This window comes from Nestor notabilis, unplaced genomic scaffold (genome assembly GCF_000696875.1).
Source record: "Nestor notabilis isolate BGI_N333 unplaced genomic scaffold, ASM69687v1 scaffold7408, whole genome shotgun sequence".
Taxonomy (NCBI): Eukaryota; Metazoa; Chordata; class Aves; order Psittaciformes; family Psittacidae; genus Nestor; species Nestor notabilis.
This window is the reverse complement of record NW_009940496.1, coordinates 112,332-129,212: the sequence shown is the minus strand read 5'-3', so window position 1 is coordinate 129,212 and position 16,881 is coordinate 112,332. Positions and strand designations below refer to the sequence as shown.

The 16,881-nt window shown below is 42.3% G+C and overlaps 1 protein-coding gene across 1 annotated transcript in view; it reads left to right on the top strand.

Annotated features, from left to right (window-relative positions):
* Positions 1-3: 3 nt before the first annotated feature.
* Positions 4-16,881, top strand: part of LOC104410266 (lipoma-preferred partner homolog) — a gene marked incomplete at its 5' end in the record, with an annotated part of 114,546 nt that continues 97,668 nt past the window's right edge. Inside the window, one exon of the mRNA XM_010020378.1 lies at positions 4-348. Coding sequence (XP_010018680.1) covers positions 4-348 — 345 coding nt within the window. The remainder of the gene's footprint in view (positions 349-16,881) is intronic.

Below are 16,881 nucleotides of genomic sequence, written 5' to 3'. Positions count from 1 at the left end.
TACGCTGCCCCGCCAGCCCGCCTGCCCAGCACCCCGCAGTATGGTGCTCCGCAGCCCCACGGGCCTGACTATGGCTATGCCCCACCGCCTGCCCGGCCCTCGGAGCCTGCCTATGGCTATGCACCTCCGCAGGGCCGCTACCAGGACCCCTACTATGGGGGATACGGGGGGAGGAATGGCTCCGAAGTGCCCTACATGCCACAGAGCTCCTGGAAAGCTGAGCCAGTGCATCCTGCTATTAACACCGTGGGCCAGGCTCCTCCTGGGCTCTACCAGCCACCTGGCACGAAGAAGACCTACATCACCGACCCCGTGCTGGCCCCGCAGCCGCCTGTGCTGCAGCAAAAGGTAGGAGATGCGGGTGTTCACCAGACTTCTTGGAGGAGTGGATTGCGGCAGGGATGAACATGCCCTGGGAGCCTCCCTGAAAGGCAGCATGGGGGGGTTCAATGGTGCCTGCGAGGCCTTGGGACATGTTTCCCTCTGCATGGCTTCTTAAGAGCTGGAAAAAGGGAACTCTTCTCTGCTTTGAAATGAGGCTTTTGTGGGGACCTGGAAACACCATCAGCCTTGAAGGGCAAGATGGCGTTACGTGCAGAGGCGCAGCATCACCAGTGGGCAGGAGGGAGGTTTCATCCGTCTCACATGCTGTTACCAGCAGAGTTCACTGGCCATACCTCTGTATGGCATTGTTACACTTGGGTCTTTCCTTCCGGGCATTCCCAAGATCAAACGAGAGGTTGGGAGCCCCACATGCCTGTGGACGCCTCTGTTCACCAGACAAATCCTTCCTCTTCTTAGGCAGGTAGGAGGTACGCAGGAGGCTGGGTTTGATTGTGGTTCAGAGCAATTGCAGAGGTTGACCTCTAGTGTGTTGCTGTTCAGAAATCACTTATTGCTGAAACCACATGGAAATGAGTTCCCACAGAGCTCAGCTCTGATTTTCCTCTCAGGTGGTGATACGTCGGGGTGGCCTCCGTCCACTTGAACTGATGCCTCATCCTCGTAAAGCAAAGCTAGTTTGAAATAGAAAGCTAAATTGGTCTGCCTGGTTTCTCTGCCCAAACTGATGCTGGCTGGCTTTTGTCATTTCTGTCACTTCTTTTTCATTGCTAACATGACTCTGGGGACACACAGTGCTTTAGCTTTGTGGGGTCCTCATAGTGTGTGATGAGCTTAGGCTCCACTGAAGGGTGGAGGCAAGCCAAGCCCAGGCAGGAAGGCAGTGAACTCATCGCTGCCCAGCCCACCCTGGCTCATCGCAGCACATCCCTGCTCTTGAGCTTGTGGATGCTCAGAGAGGAGGGGGGAAAAGCTTCTGACACATAGCAGAAAGTCTGTCCTTTTGGCATTTCCTTCACTAGCATCACACAGACTGTTTTCCCTGAATTCGAGATTTCCTGACAGTAGGAACTTCTGAAGGCAAAGACGTTTCTTCAGGCAGTTTAGAGAGGGCAGTAAATTACACAGTCCTTGAAATATTATCTACTAGCAACTAAGAAACTGCTTTTTATCTTTCCTTCCCCTTCCTTCCCAAGATGCTAGGAGTGGGAAGAGAAGTAATGAACTCTCAGCTTTGCAGGTACTTGGTATAGGACTTAGATTGGAAAGCAGGGAAAGGTAAGAAATCTGCACGTAGCCTTAACTTGTGTAAATTGTTGTGGTTCCAGTGGAGTCACTGTGAGGGAATGCTGAGGTACAGCAGATCTGTATTTAGACTTCTACAGATACAAGTAGGCTTATATATATAAAAAATTTTTAAACTTTAGTTCACTCGGTATCTCTATGGAAACACAAATCATCTCGAACCACAAACAGCACAAGCCTGTTAGTCTCATTTGCATTACAAAGCTGGAAGGACAATTTAATTTAGCTCAAGTTTGGGGTTTCATGTATGTGTGTATATTTTTTTTTATATGTATATATTCGTATATGTGCACGTGGCATTTGCAAATACCGTGCAGAAGTTTCATATATATCTTTATAAAAATAATTTCAGTTTTTCTGCAGAACAGACTCCCTTTCATTCCCTTCCAGCCTGCTAAATATCTGCATTATTACCTATTTCGCTTTTGAACTTACAGCTCTTGTCTAACATACTGCTGGCAGACTTGGCTTAATTGCTGCTTTGTAACATACATAGTTTAATTGGTGAAGAATTGAAGGTGATCTTAACAGGAGATTCTCGATAATAAAACACTGTATGCTTTGCTAGTGAAGCAGCGTTGTCCAGTTTTGCTGCATGCTCTTTTCTTTTGCAGAGTAACTCATTCATAAAATTAACTTTTGGAAATACTTTATTTAAAGGGGAAAAGAAGGAAGTTTATGTTAGAACCAGATACCTGATAGGGAGATCTGTCACTGTAATTTGATTTGTTGGCTACAGGGTGAATTTTTACATGTTTCCTACATACTGGCTTCTGCATTTTGTTGTGTTTTGCCTTTTCAAGGTTGGTTTGAGGCCTTTCAGTTAAGGAAATGGACTTGAGAAGCCAGGGTAAGAAGGTGGCATTAATGCATATCACGTAAAATGCAAGAAGACCTTTAGGAATCTTTCTTCGTGCAAGGGAATGATTTCAAAATATAAAACAATTTCTAAAGGTATTCAGAAAAGTGCATTCTTAATCTTGAATGCACTTTGTGTGCAAAATGCTAAGGGTGTTGTAAGAAATCCATCTGAGATTAAAAGTTCATGGTCCTTAATTCTAATACATACCACGATCCATCACTGTGAGAGGTGAAATTTTTCATTAGATTTGTTTAGGACTTTTAAAGGGTAAAAAAAAAATAAATTATATTTTGCATTTTGGCTAAGAATTGGTTCGTGGTACTCTGGCTCTGTGTTTTTTGTTGCTTACTAATCATGTTGAAGTCGCTGCTGATCCAAAATAAATCTGGATTGGTATGGGAACAGCAAATAATCTGTACTGGTTCTTAAAGCTTACTGAGAACAATGAGTTTAACTCATACACAGTGCTGTGTTGTATTCTGGTCTTGGGCCAGTTATGGAAGTAAGAATCATGCATGTGAAACGCCTGTGCATTTTAGCCTTTTGTGTCACCCTGTCTACCATTAATGCCCAGGTCCTAGTTAGGAAATGAACCGATGGAGTGCATGTCCTTATTTAAACCTTCGTGTGCCTCAAGGTCATTCCTGACTGAACACCTCAGGAGCTGTCTCCTCTGGGTGGTAGGTGGTGGGGATTTCTGCAGGAGCAGCAGCAGAGTTGTCATGAGACCATCACAGAAACATGTGACACAACTGGGTGCTCTTACACTTCTTGCCAGTGATGCTGTGCCAGCTCAGACCTAGTCAAAATCTGAAGCCTTTCCCTTAACTTCTCCTGTCCCAAAGGACAGAGAGCATAAGACCAGGGGGACTCATTAGCTGCACTGACTTCTGGCACCAAGATGTCCACAGCACGAAAAACAAAATGGCAAAGCCAGTTTCTGACATGGAGAATTACTGCATGTTTGCCCTGTGGCCAAAACAGAGTTGACAAAATTCCCACCACTTACCAGCTCAGCTGTCATCATATATTTCTGTGCTGAACTACTTAAGATGCCAAACATCCTTGTCAAGGTCTCATATCTCCAAATAGGTCTAGGTCCTTTCACTGTTCTTGATCATGTTTGAGTGTTTTTGAGACACTGTTGTTGTCCTCCAGGTGGCTTTGTGGACCTTTCAGGGATCTCATGTGTCTCCTGGTATACTTGAGGGGTGGCCACTGTAGGCAGCTGGGAGGTCTGTTCTTCATAGATCTTGGACCCTTTGTATTCCCCTTCCTCTTTCTGAATGTACTCATAGGCCTGGGGAGCCACATTCCTTCATAAAGGGACCTGCATATTTTCAGCATCCAGGCTGAATGTCATTGAAATCACTTGAGATAGCTTGTGGGTTTGGTCCAGAATGGTGAAAATCTTAAAAAACCCACTCATCTCTTGAGACCAATCTGCTGATTCAGGAAGGGTAAAAGTTTCTTGTAGCTCTGATTTACTACAGGATCCAAATCCATGCTCCTTTGCTGCAGATTGCCTGGAAGGAGCAAGGGAGCAGTATCCTTGTGGTAGCTGTGTCTGGTTTTACTGACATGGTCCAAGCATACAAGTTCCCTAACCCTCTTAGTTCACACCAGCCATAAGCCACATTGTCCCTATTTACACATATACAAGCATTGGTGCATATGGAGCATGACATTCTCTTCAGACAGGCCTTCACTGTTGTGCACTATTTTAGGTGAGTGCTGTGGCAATTAAGTAGGAAGACAGCTGGAAATCAGAAGGTAAAATTAACAAGGCAACTTATGCTTTTGACATGGTTTGGGGGGTGGTGGCCGCTCATGATTAGCAGACCTCAACCACTGCATTGTTTCAGCGCTGCTGGAAGTGGTGTTTCTTTGCAGCTTGCTGCCACCAGCATCGACATGGTCTCATAAAACTTGTAATGCACAAAAAGGGACTGTGACAGCTTACTTTTTTCTCATTTTACACAGCTTTTGTCAGTTTTTCCACTGATTTAATACCTGTGATGGAGACATTCTCTTGGAGTTTTCATCTTTGCCTCAGAAACATCTGGTCACAAGCATCCTTTGCTATGACTGATGCACTTCTCTTGTACTGGTTTAATAATTTTTACAGTCTGCCATCACTCACATAAAGTAGATACCTTCGGCACTTCCGTTTGAACTGAGACTAATACTCTTGCTGTTTGCTGTTAATCTAGTGACTGTTCTCTGCAGATGAATAAATGCAATCTGCCAGATTCCCTCCTGCTGTCACAGGGATATATTCTTTCTTAGTGTTGCTTTTTGCTTGTGGAGAAAGGCAGGCAACTTGCTGTGCACTGTCTGTCTCCCCTTGTGTATATTCTCCCCCAAAATCTCATATCTCCACCCAAGTGTCCTCTTCCCTAAAGTCATGTATTGAATATTTCCACTGTATAGGATTCAGAGACTGTGTAAAATGATGGTTGAAGTTGGTTTTCTATCAGTGTGAGACAGTAGCTTCCCATACTTTTAAAATGCTAAAATAAAGCATTTAACCCAAGTAAAATAAAAAAGGCTTATTTGGAATATTCTACTTTGGCATTTAATGAATTAAAAAAGACAGAAAGCTAATGTAAAATGAAATAAAAGGTGAAATTCCAAGATTCAGAGTTGAATTTGCGATTTCAACATGACATTTCAAAATTTCCAGATGAATATGCAGTTCCTTTCTACCCTGAGAATAGCAACAAATGTCAAAATGTTGACATTCTTCACAAAACAGTAGTTCCAAGTTCCAACCAGCACTAGCTGTATATCAGCTGCTGACTCTGTCATTGCTTCTGGGTGGATTAAATTAAATGCCGTTGCTTCTGTTAAAGCAAGGAGAAGGGGAAGGCGGCAAGTAGTAGTGTCTAACAATGAGATGTGAAGCTCAGTGTTAGGACTTGGTAGTACTCTGTGGCATTGAGAATAATGTTTTCCTTGTCAAGGTATTATAAATCTTTGCATCAAAATCTTTAGATTTCTTCAGGATTTTCAGGTGAAAAGTTGCTGCCAAGAGGTGCAAAGAGGTGTTTTCAGAATGGCGTGCTTATCCTGGCTGCAGGAATCTGACACAACCTGGTTTATACCCTAAAATTTTGAAAGAGCCCAATTTTTGGCTTGTAGTGTGTTTAACATTTTCATTTCAGAGCTTTACCATTTGTTCTTTGCATTATATTTTTTTTTTTATTTCAGTCCTCCATATACTAGCAGGAACCAGCTGAAGACAGAAAAATTAATCAGATTTCTTTCTTAGGAATCATATGTTTGGGCTGCTTTCCTGAAATAGAGAAACAGCTAGTTGCCAAACAATTACCTTGAAGTTAAAGATAATAGGGAGCCTACAGTTGCAGGAGCAAGTAAGGTCAGCGTATACTGAGAAACCAACTTAAATATATGGCTTCAGGCTGCAGCTTTTGCAGGTTTAGCCTTTGGTCAACCGCAGTGGGTTAGTAATATAACACGAATAATTGAGAAAGAGGCTTTTGGCATAATACCTGGATGTTCTTTCTTGCTCCTTCTTAAAATAAGCTGAGGACAATGCCTCCATACATGGTAAGGCATGGGGCAACCTTGAAGTTAATTAAGGGCTCTGTTTCTGTGCTGTTTAACTCTTGATAACCACGTGTCTACCTTGGCAGATACTGCCAGATCATGTTACAAATGAGGATTTTGTATCTGAGGCCATAAAATGGTGGGAAGGAACATCTGATGGGGAGGCTGTCTGGATTTCAAGCAGTGGTGCTTGCCTGAACCCTGGGGCCAGCTAAGCTCGGGTCTCTAATGGGCAGCCTCATCTGTAGCACAGTGAGGCAAGGATGGTTGACCTCACTACTGGTTTACAGCTTTCAGTGCAAAAAGCAGCACCCATGAGAGTCAGTGACATTTAATTCACAGGCATGCTCTGTGTGATGGTGCTGCTGATTACCAGAGGAGCTGTTTCCTTCCCTTTTAGAATACAGTACAGTCCAACCACACTGTAATTCTTCTAAAGCTGAGGCACCAGAGCATGTGGTGAAGCTGTTCTACCAGATAACCTCTGTGTTACTGTCAAGTTCGTTGCAATGAGGCTGGGACACGGATGGGTAGGGAAACTAAGTTCTATCAGGAGAGCTGGGGAGAATAAGGAGACATGGAGCATCTTGGTGTCGCTGGATGGCTCCTTTGTTTAAGGTGAGAAAGGCTCTGGCTGCCCAGCTGGTGTGAAGCTCTTTGGGCTTATGACCCAATGGTAATGCCAGTGTTAAGATAAGGAACTCCTTATGTCATAGTGATGCTTTGGGTGATGTGATATTTTGGTCATGTAATTCGGAGTGGATCATCCTATGTTTGGGAAATTTTCCCACTGACCTCTCTGAAATATATTTGTGGTTTTAATCCGGTTCTTAATGGCACATGTACACATATTATAATAATAGTTTGTTACTAAAGCACCACTTTGTGTAGGGAGCTGTGCACAAATTACAAGATGACTCATTTCTTCGTTGGTAGGTATGGTTGTCTGCAACTAGACTCTTGAGCCTAGTACTTCATTGAGCAGGCAAGTTAGAAAATTATCATGGTGCATAGTGAGCAGTGCAAGCCACGTAGGATCCCACCTAAAATAAATATTCAGTTATAAAGAGTCAAAGGTAGTCTATAACAGCTGCTGATACAATATTTTTTTCCTCCAAGAGTAATGGTAAGAAATAGTTGGCAATATATGGTTACATGTGCTGATCGTAAATGTTCTGGTACTAAACTAACTTAGGCCACCACATAATGGTCTTCCTGATGAGATTTACCTCTGAGTAACTATAAAGAAACACAATATAGTAAATTAAATAGTAGCCTTTGGGGTGGGGAGGGAAAAAAGTTCAAAAACCAAGGAGCTTTGCTATCACAAGCTGAAAGAACTCCTGCAAGGCAAACAGAATCTACAATTATACTGACAGTTTTGTTCTTAAATGAAAATAATAGTGAATTATAAAGCTATAAAATTGTTTTCACAACAATATTTTGTTTTTACAACTCATACTATTTCACTTAGTAGCTGCCTGGCTCCAGAGCAAGTTACATAACGTGGTATTATGAATATGGTGCCTCAACTTTTTGTCTAGGGAATTAATTTAAGGGCTCTAAACTTTCCAATCACATTTTCTTCTTTGTTCCAGATGCAGTGTATTCTCTCTGCTGGAAAAAATGTCAGATGAACTGTGTGTTTCTCGTAGCATAGTAGTATTCATATGCCTCTTTATCCACACTAAAAGGGCAGTGACTTAGTTTTATGTGTCCTCAAAATAGTCCAGGTTGAAATGTGCTGTCTAAAGTCAGCTACATAAAACAAATTAGAATAGCGGAGCTGCTATGTGTTAGCTGATCAATCTAGCATTAGCAAGGATTTTCCATGGTGTGGTTTAGCACCAGGACAGACAGATGAATTATTATTACTGACAGATTCACTCATCTCCCCCAATTAAATCTTCTTCTAAACAAACAAACAAAATTTCCTCAAATGAATTGGCAGTAACTTAAACTGACGTGTTAGGATTACTTTAGTCACCAGTAAAATGGAGCCACACCTGAGCTATAATACAAGAGATTAGCTATAATAATTTTCACCTAGTTACTGCATAGACTCTGTTTTACCAATACCTGAAGGATATTTTTTCAAGGGGGTTCCTCCAGCTTTGTGAGAGCTGATCACTCTTTAAATCTATGACCTTCTTTTCTGTTGCTGTGAGAGAGCTTGAAATGAAAACTCTCGACTTTTCCGGGAAAATAAAAAAATTGGCAAAGTGGCCAAGGAAGCTCCTGCTGGGCATATGCCACTGATGGATTCCTTCTAGGCTGTCACCAGGAAGCCAGTGGATTTTATTTTTCAGTCTAAGTTGGAGGTCAGAAGAAATCTGTCTGAAGTGACCTGCAACATTTGTAAACCTCAGTTTCATGAGTATCTTGCAGACAGTTCTAGGAGACTGTCATGTTCCCCTGGTCTGATGAGCAGCATCGGAGAGGTGCCCTCCTCTGCCTTCCCCAGCTTGTATTAGAGAAGGGCTCTTCGTTATCTTTGTCCAATCAAAGTCTTTTCTCCCTCCTGTTAAACAACACTTAATTTGGGACCTCTCTTCCCCAAGAACCTACTTTAGAAACACATCAACTCTTGCATGGCCTCACTTGAATATTTCAGTTAAAACTTTCTCCTGAACCCATTTCATTAACTGCATTTCCCATAATCTAGATTTTTCACAATTTCTACGTGTTTCCACATCATTTTCCCTGAGGGTGCTTGTCCCGGCTTAAGCATAAAATTGGGGGGTTTGCTGCTGCTGAATTTCCAGATCACTGAGCAAGTGGTGGATGCGTCTTTCTAGTAGATTTTAAGTACAAAGAAGTATCACAGCTGTATTGCAGGCAAATGTGGCCCTGTAAGATAACAGAGGGTGCTGGAAATGCATGTGCTTGTGTTTGTTTCTTTGTGAGATTGCACACTAGTAATTATGTCCAAATATAGTTTTCAAATCTGAATTGAGCTTCCCACCCACCTTTCTTTACCTTTTCACCATCAGGTCACCTTCTGGTGAACAAATACAGCATGGCAATTAAAACCATATATGTAATTAAAAGAAATTCAGCATAAATTCAAACAGCATGAAGACAAGAAAGGTAAAAGGATAAAGACAACTGGAAGCTCATTTCTATGTGACCTGCTTTTGAATAAACAACATTATATTCCACAGTCAATTATCCAAAAAGTACAATGTGTTCTGTTGCCAAAAAAAGGTTGTCAGATAGAAGTGGTTAGTCAAAAGGACACATGCACTGGAGTGAACATTAGTCTATTGTACTCAGTATAATATTATACAAACAGGGCGGGTTTGTTGCTGGCTTTTCATTTTTCCTTTTTTTCTTTTTTTTTTTTTTTTCTAAATTTTTGACCACAGATGAGATTATGCAGCATTTTAATATTATTTCATGAACATCTAATTGCAGGCTTCAGCAAGAGGTGCAGGCATTGCTAGGGAAATCAAATAAGGTATGCTCTGTGCAGCCCAATAATAAGGCTTCCAATACAAAAGTAGAAAAACAAGTCATTAGTTACAACCATTGAACGGAAGAGGTCTAGTGGGAGCCACAGGATAAACATTCCGTTTTATTATGTCTTTGTTATATGTTTTTCAAGACTCTGTGGTTATAAATTAAAATTGCCTTTTTGCAGCAGCGGCTGTAAAAAGTTCCAAATCTGTGAACGTACCTATTATTTTTATTTATATCACAGCAGGCTGCTAGCAAAAATAACTTTTTTTCCTCCTGTTTGTTAGTTAAAAGATGAAAAATGCATACAAATGCATATCTTCAGGCAGCACTCAAAAATCCCCCCCTTCCCTTTTTTTAAAATCGAGATGACATCAATTTAAAGCAGGAGAGGACACAAACATCTCGGATAAAATTAACTTCTTCACCATTACACAAATTTTTAGGGCCTGGTGTTTGTTTAGAAATTTAAATTAATGCTAGCTAAAGCATCTAGACTATGTACTTTGACGGATGAGACAGTTTATGCTTGAGACCATGTCGCTGACAAAGCAGAAGACTTTCCAGGGCTCTTCTCCAGTTGAACTGGCAGTCTTGGAAGACCCTGATTACCAGCAAAAAAATGCAGTGTTGGAACAGGATTTTCTCATGCTGCCTCTTGCTATCTGAGCTGGCAGGAGACATGCTGCTGTGTGAGGGAATGTGTTCAACCTCTGACTCTTTTCTGAACCTTCCAGCAAAACAATTAATTTGTTTATTTTTTTTTATTCAGCTTTCGGAAGTCACTGCCCCAAGGTAACAGCCAGAGCAAGAGATTTGTGGAATGGAGATTTGTGGTGGTTGGAAACATCTGTTTCTCCTTTTAAAAAGAATACAAAGGAGACACAGTTGTAAACCCTCGTCAAGCCTTCTGCTTCCATTTAGGAGTTAATTGTTAACTGGGACTGTAAGCAGCTGCTTCTCTGGAGGACAGGCTATCCTGTTGAGTAGATTGGTGGCTTTCACCTTGCAAATCCCAAGCGTCAGCAAATTACTACTGAGCTGTACTTCCCCCTGATCTATGAAAGCCTGTTGTCAAAAGCTTAAATTCATTACGTGGGGGCCTACAGGTCCAAAGGAGGGAAAAAAAACAGGTATGCAAATTAAAGAGGCAGGAAACCACTGCCCTAGGGACTTTCCTACTCTTTCACATTAGTATTTCCCATGGGCCATTGAGGAGATAAGCCAAGGTGGTCTCACTGGGGCTGGGAATTCCTGCTGCAGGTGGGGACAAGGTTCATGAGCATCTTTCTCCTGGGACTAGGCAGAAAGAGCCTCCAGGCAGGGAGTCATGGCACATCTCTGGGATGGATCAGGTGAAAGCAAAAAGTGATACATGCTTCTGAGTCTGCACAATGCTACTGCTGCTGCTCTCTGGTTATCACTGTTATATTTTTGCTAGTGCTACTTAATAATTGTTCTAAACAGAAGAAATCAAGTCCTTGGGACTGAATTGGTTTTCTATCACTGGGAAATTTAAAAAAAAAAAAAAGAAAGAAGTGTTTTTAGTGCTGAGGGACCTGTTTTAGAGTAGAAACCTGATTTTTTTCTGCACAAGCTGACTTCCTGCAAACTTTGCCTCCCACTGTGCTGACAGTTGCTGAGAAATTATTTTATTTCCCATTTTAGATGTTGGACAGTGACTCAGTATGCCCTGGAAATGCTATCATTCTAGCAATTTTCTCATGTGGTAGCTCAGCTTAATGTCAGAGAAATGGGTAGTTATGAGTCCAGACACCGTAACGTCGGACTTAGGTTCTAAAAATAAATGTTTGGTTAACTTTTAGTTGTCAACAACTTTTCTATTGCCCCACATTCTAGAAAATGGAATAAGTGGCCTCATGAAATTCCAGGCACTGTCTGTGGTCAACAGAAGTATCTACAGAAGGTTAAATATGCTGGTAATACAGATAAAAGCTATGTCCATACTTACCATGCAGTATGTACTCCCTGCTGTATAGAAGTTTGGGAGCAGAAGAGTTAACTGTTTACTAAGAAGAGCAAGTGAGCAAGCGTGGGTCTAGATAGGCCTTGCTAGCATGCCTGATTTCTCAAATGTCTCCTTTCTGGCTCTAGCCTAGGTAGTTTAACCTTTTTCCTTCTTACTTTCCTCTGTAAAACAGGTATATAATGTTTGCCTCTTGTATCACAGTGGGGGTTTTGAGACTTGATTGTCTGCAAAGTAGTTTTAAAGTCTATAAATTAAAAGTATTATTCCTATTTTCTGTGTGAAAGGCAATTGAAATCATGTGCAGAGCCTCTCACAGCAGGCACAGTGGTTATTTGCAATGAAGGATATTTCTGCACCTTTGTATGGAAATGAAGAAAAGACCTCTCTTAAATCTGTGGCTATTAAAAACAGTTAACTTTTAGCATTTACATAGTGGTTTATATTTTCAGAGCCCTCTTATGAATCTTAACTGAATTCTTCACAAAGCCTCTTAAAGGTGTATGGCAATACTGCTTTTTGTGGTCATTTCCTCATATTCACAGATGGAGAAAGTAACTCAGCCAGAATCACATGGATTGCAGCCACATGGCTTTCTCCTCCATCGGTCTGTGTCTTGATGCAGTGACAAAGGGATAGCTAGGTATCTGTGCTGTGGAGATAAAAAGGTTGCCTCAGAGGTGAAGAATGGATTAATCAACCAAGTCATATGCTTTTAAGGATGAGTTAGCTTTAGGACAGTGAGGTATTTACCTGCTAGCCTTGAGGAACAGAGCACCATTCTGACCTTGTCTGGATCTGAGGACTTTGACAGGATTTAGGATGAATGTGACCCACTCTCTCGTCTGCTGAGTGTATGCTTAGAGCTGGAATACACAGTGCCTTGCCATGGTGTAAGTCCCTGTTTTATTTTGTTGCCAAGTATGCGGAAAGGACAGTGAGATCGGGCATGACTACTACCATCCTGGGTTTTTCTGTTACTGAAGCATCTGCATGTTTTATGGTGAACCAGATGCAAAGAATGTGGCAAATGAGGAAGAGGATAAATGTTGTTGCTCAGTGTTCAGGATCGTTCAACCAGTTTCCTTTGGTGTTCAATCTGGGATGGCTCATCAGACGTTTGGTGACCATGTTATGCTCCATTTGGCTTTAGAAGGCTGTAAAACAAATTTATGAAAGGAACTGTTTTGCAGCTGGAGCCAGGCTATCTCTGTACAGTAATTCCAGCTGTTGCAAGTTTATGAGACAAGAAGCCAGGAATGGAAACACACAAACATCCCAAAAAGCTGCAACAGACACAACACCACATACATGAAGCCCATATACAGAATATGTATAGAATAATATTTTAGCAGTGTGTTTGATCTAAGCTATGAAGGTGCTTAAAATTGTAACATACATGTCACCATTTTGTGGTATGTATACTGGACCAAAGTGATGTCGGTATAACTGTATTAACTTTGGAGCAACTATTTTGACTTAGTAACAGCTGGGAGTATAGGCCAGAGGCTAAATGTGTTTGTCATCTGGGATTCTCAGGCTACAGCTAGGAGACTCAGTAAATTACAGCGTAGCCTCTTCTGTTCTGTTATTCGGTGCCTGCCTAAAACAATTGCACCTTGAACCTAATTCTAGTGTTACAGTGACTTTATGGTTAGCTCTGTGGGAATGGACACATTGTACTTGCTGGTATGTACGTGAACTTGGACTAGTGTATACTAGCCTTAACATTTTTGATACTTTCTTTCATGAGACTGATTCTGAGCAAGCATGTTTTACTTCCCGTATAATAAGGTATCCATGTGTGGGTTCTTATAAAGAAGCAGGAAGAGCAATGCAGTAACAGAATACCTCAAGTAAACGACACACAGCAGTCAAATGGATACCTATCCATTTGTGGGGCAGTTTGCTGTAGCTTTCAGAGTGGAATGTGACTGATGGGGGTTGTTTGTGCGCAGACACCACCAGTGATGTGGGACTGGTGAGAAAGGACTGTTGGCAATATAGGTAGAGAGCAAAGATAGGTGTCAGGATCTTCACAAGATACAAAGCAGAAATAATATCGAACGCTTGGGCCATTTTTACAGATACGTGTTTTTTCCTAAGCTTCCTTTCTAAGACCCCTACTCCTGATTTTTCCCAGAAGAATTTCTTTGTATCTCACATCCTATTTTTCTTGGAGAGAGGTTTTTTCCTGCTTCTCTTAATACTCTGCACAAAAGGCAGCTGTTCATTCCTCCTCAGTGATGAATATATACAAGGTCTGCAAGCAAGGTTCAATGTACAAGGTCCAGAGCACTGTGATGACAGTAAGCAAGGCAGCTACACTGAGCTTTTGCTGGTGAGAGTTTATTGATGATGGTTTCATACCCCCTCATATCTCCCTCAGCTGTTCTGCAAACGCCTTTCTTCCCCAGCACTGATTTTTCACTTGAATTACAGGAGACTGATTCCTTAGCAAAGGTGTGCAGCTTTTCTCAGACCTGTGTGATCATCACTGGATAGATTTAGATTGACAGGAGCCCAAGAGATTTGAGTGCTGGGAAAACCATGAGGACTCATAAATTAGGAAACTACAAGAATTAATATAAAAGCTTACCTGACAAAAGGAAGCAACCTGGCAACTGCCTGACATGTGTTGAGTCTGGGGTTTGCTGTGGGATGTTAACATCCACATGCATGCACATGTATGCAGGCAAATATCAGCAGGGTAACTGCACTTGCAGAGCTCTACCCATGTTCTTGGTTTTGGCTGTTCACCCACGATTTCTGCTCCTTTCATGCCTTCTATCCATGAAGTTCAAAGTACTAATCCTGAGGACTGCAACTAACAGCCTTCAGCTGAACACGGGCAATGACATGTTGTCAACCAAAATGTAGTTTAGTTTCAGTGGTCTAATGTCAGCCCTTAGCACACTCTGATCAAAGAATTTGCCAGCTTTGTTTGGTGGCTTGGACCCTGTATTATCTTCCTTTCTCTTGGGGATTACAGTGGATGAGCTGTTCCACACTGGTTTCCTGCATAAACCTACTTACCCAAGGCATGTGCAGTTCAGGTGTCCCATTCTTTTCACTGGTGGGATCTCTAAATCTGCCTGCAAGGGAAGAAGCATGGGGACTTCTGTGTGCAACCAGTGAAGTACCGTAAGAATGCCACTGAAGACCTGGCACTCATCATGCAGGTGGAGAAAGCAAACCTTGCTTGGGTGAATTAACTTGCCCAAGTCCAAGTTGATGCTGAAGTGGGGAAGTGAACCCAGAGGTTTTGACACGCAGTGGTCTGTGCTTCCTCCTAAAAGGAGAAGTTGTTAATGTCACCTGCCAGGTCTGAGGGCTGTTGTGTGAGGCCATCCAAACTGCCAAATCCAAGTTTCAGTGAGTCTTTCAGGTTTTCCTTTGTTCCTGCTGCAGTGGGTTGTCAGAGAAGCACTGAAGGGCCATGTCTGGGTGTCCTCCTGGGAGCTGCTGGGCATCAATGGTGAGCCTAGGCCAGGAGCTGGAGTTGTGATGACTTTCAGAATGACATTGCTTCACTGGCTGGGATGCACAGGCATGGGGCAGCAAGAAAAAAAATGAATGAGTTTGTGTGCATGGGTTTGCACATCAGAGTGCAACTGTCTTGCCTGCTTTTTTCAGAGCATGAGGGAAAGGGGACAGGCAGCAGTCACCAGCTGCCTTTAGTAAAACCTCGATTGATAGTTTGCTAGTGTTGTTTATTAGAGGATAGCACAGCATGTAAATATATCAGTTACCTTGTCTTAGTCCAGAGGCTAGGGCAGTGTGACGATGGAGCAAGCCCAGAATTCCTCGTGTGGATGGCACTGAAAGAGCAAACCTCAAGAAAGGCTTGGAGTGTAGCTCAAGGCATAGTCAGCTATGCTTGTTTGATCTTTCCCTGTTCTCACTCTCTTGCCACCGCAACACACATTAGTACTTGCTGATTCATGAAAGTACATATTCCCTTCTCCTTATTCTTTCTCTCTCTGCCTCTTGACTCTTCTAACATATCAGAAGGAATTTTTGCAGCTGGCTTCTGTTAAAAGCACTGGGCACCTTGCTGTTCTTGTTTTAATACAAACCTTTTAACCTAGAGGCGACAGGTCAAGACCAGGGCCAGACTTCCATAGTGTTTGATGCTCTGTTGACCCAGCAGTGTTTGCCCTGCTTATTTCTTGGAGCAGCAAGTTCCAGCAGTTCATTGCTGTGTCCTTTCCTGTTTCCTCAGCAGCATGATCTGTAATACCAGCAGTCTCTTCTTTTTTTACATTTTTTCCCCCAACCCAAGAGATTGTTAGACTCCCCATTTTCTGCAGTCCCATGTTGTAGAAGGCCATTGTGTTCATCCATTGCTGTCTTTATCCAGGCCATTTGTGAATCTGCTGGTGCCACATATATACATATACAAGTAGCATCTTGGGAGACCTACTCATTTTCCCATCAGTGCATGAGCTGTTCTGGTCCCACTCTTAGCTTGGGAGAACTTCCCACTGTCATTCAGTGACTACGAAGCTGCTGGCTTTTCTTGAGCACCTTTGTTCTGCTGGGACCCTAGCACATGTGCAGCTGGGGCTGTTGATCTGTGCATATTTGCCATATTGTTTGCTCTTGTCTTGCCGTGTGTCCTCTAATTACACTGTCCTGGATGGGTGCCACCAGGAGGAGGACAAGATGTACAGTACAACGTGAGATGGCATGGAGAGGTTTTACTTGTGCGAGGGAAGACGTCATCCTGCCCTTTTAGCAAATGTTTAATATTCACAGGAATGTCCAAAGTGCTCTTGTTCTCAGTGAGCTAGGGCCCCACTCTGAGCAGTTGCAAATAGCCACTCACAGGCTTGCACATGAGGCTCTGTGTGATGTGAACATGTGGCTGTTTTCACATAGGTCTCCCTCCATACAAGTGGCGTCCTTGCTGCACAAATCACCTTTGAGCCACAAAGTACTTATGATCCCACCAACAGCTCTCTGACAAACTGAGACAAATCCACCTTTGAAAATTGAACTAATGCAAAGTGATGACTCAGAAACATTAAGGGATTTTTTTGTTTGTTTGTTTGGTTTGAACCACAAATGGTTCTGTTTGAGGTTTACCTGGGGTCAAGCTACAAGCTATAGAGCCAAATTTTGACTGTGCTGATGTTTGAGGCTTAGCTTATTATAAGGAGGCCAGTCTTTAACTGGGATACATAATCAGATTTGAATTTAAATTCAGAGCCAAGAACTGATCTGTAACATCTACAGTTCTGCATTTTCTGTAAAGTACGTATTTCGAGTCAATGTAACACTGCCACGACTGGTAAACAAGCAGGTCCCAAAAGTAAACACCATAAAATAGGAAAACGTTGGATAGAAT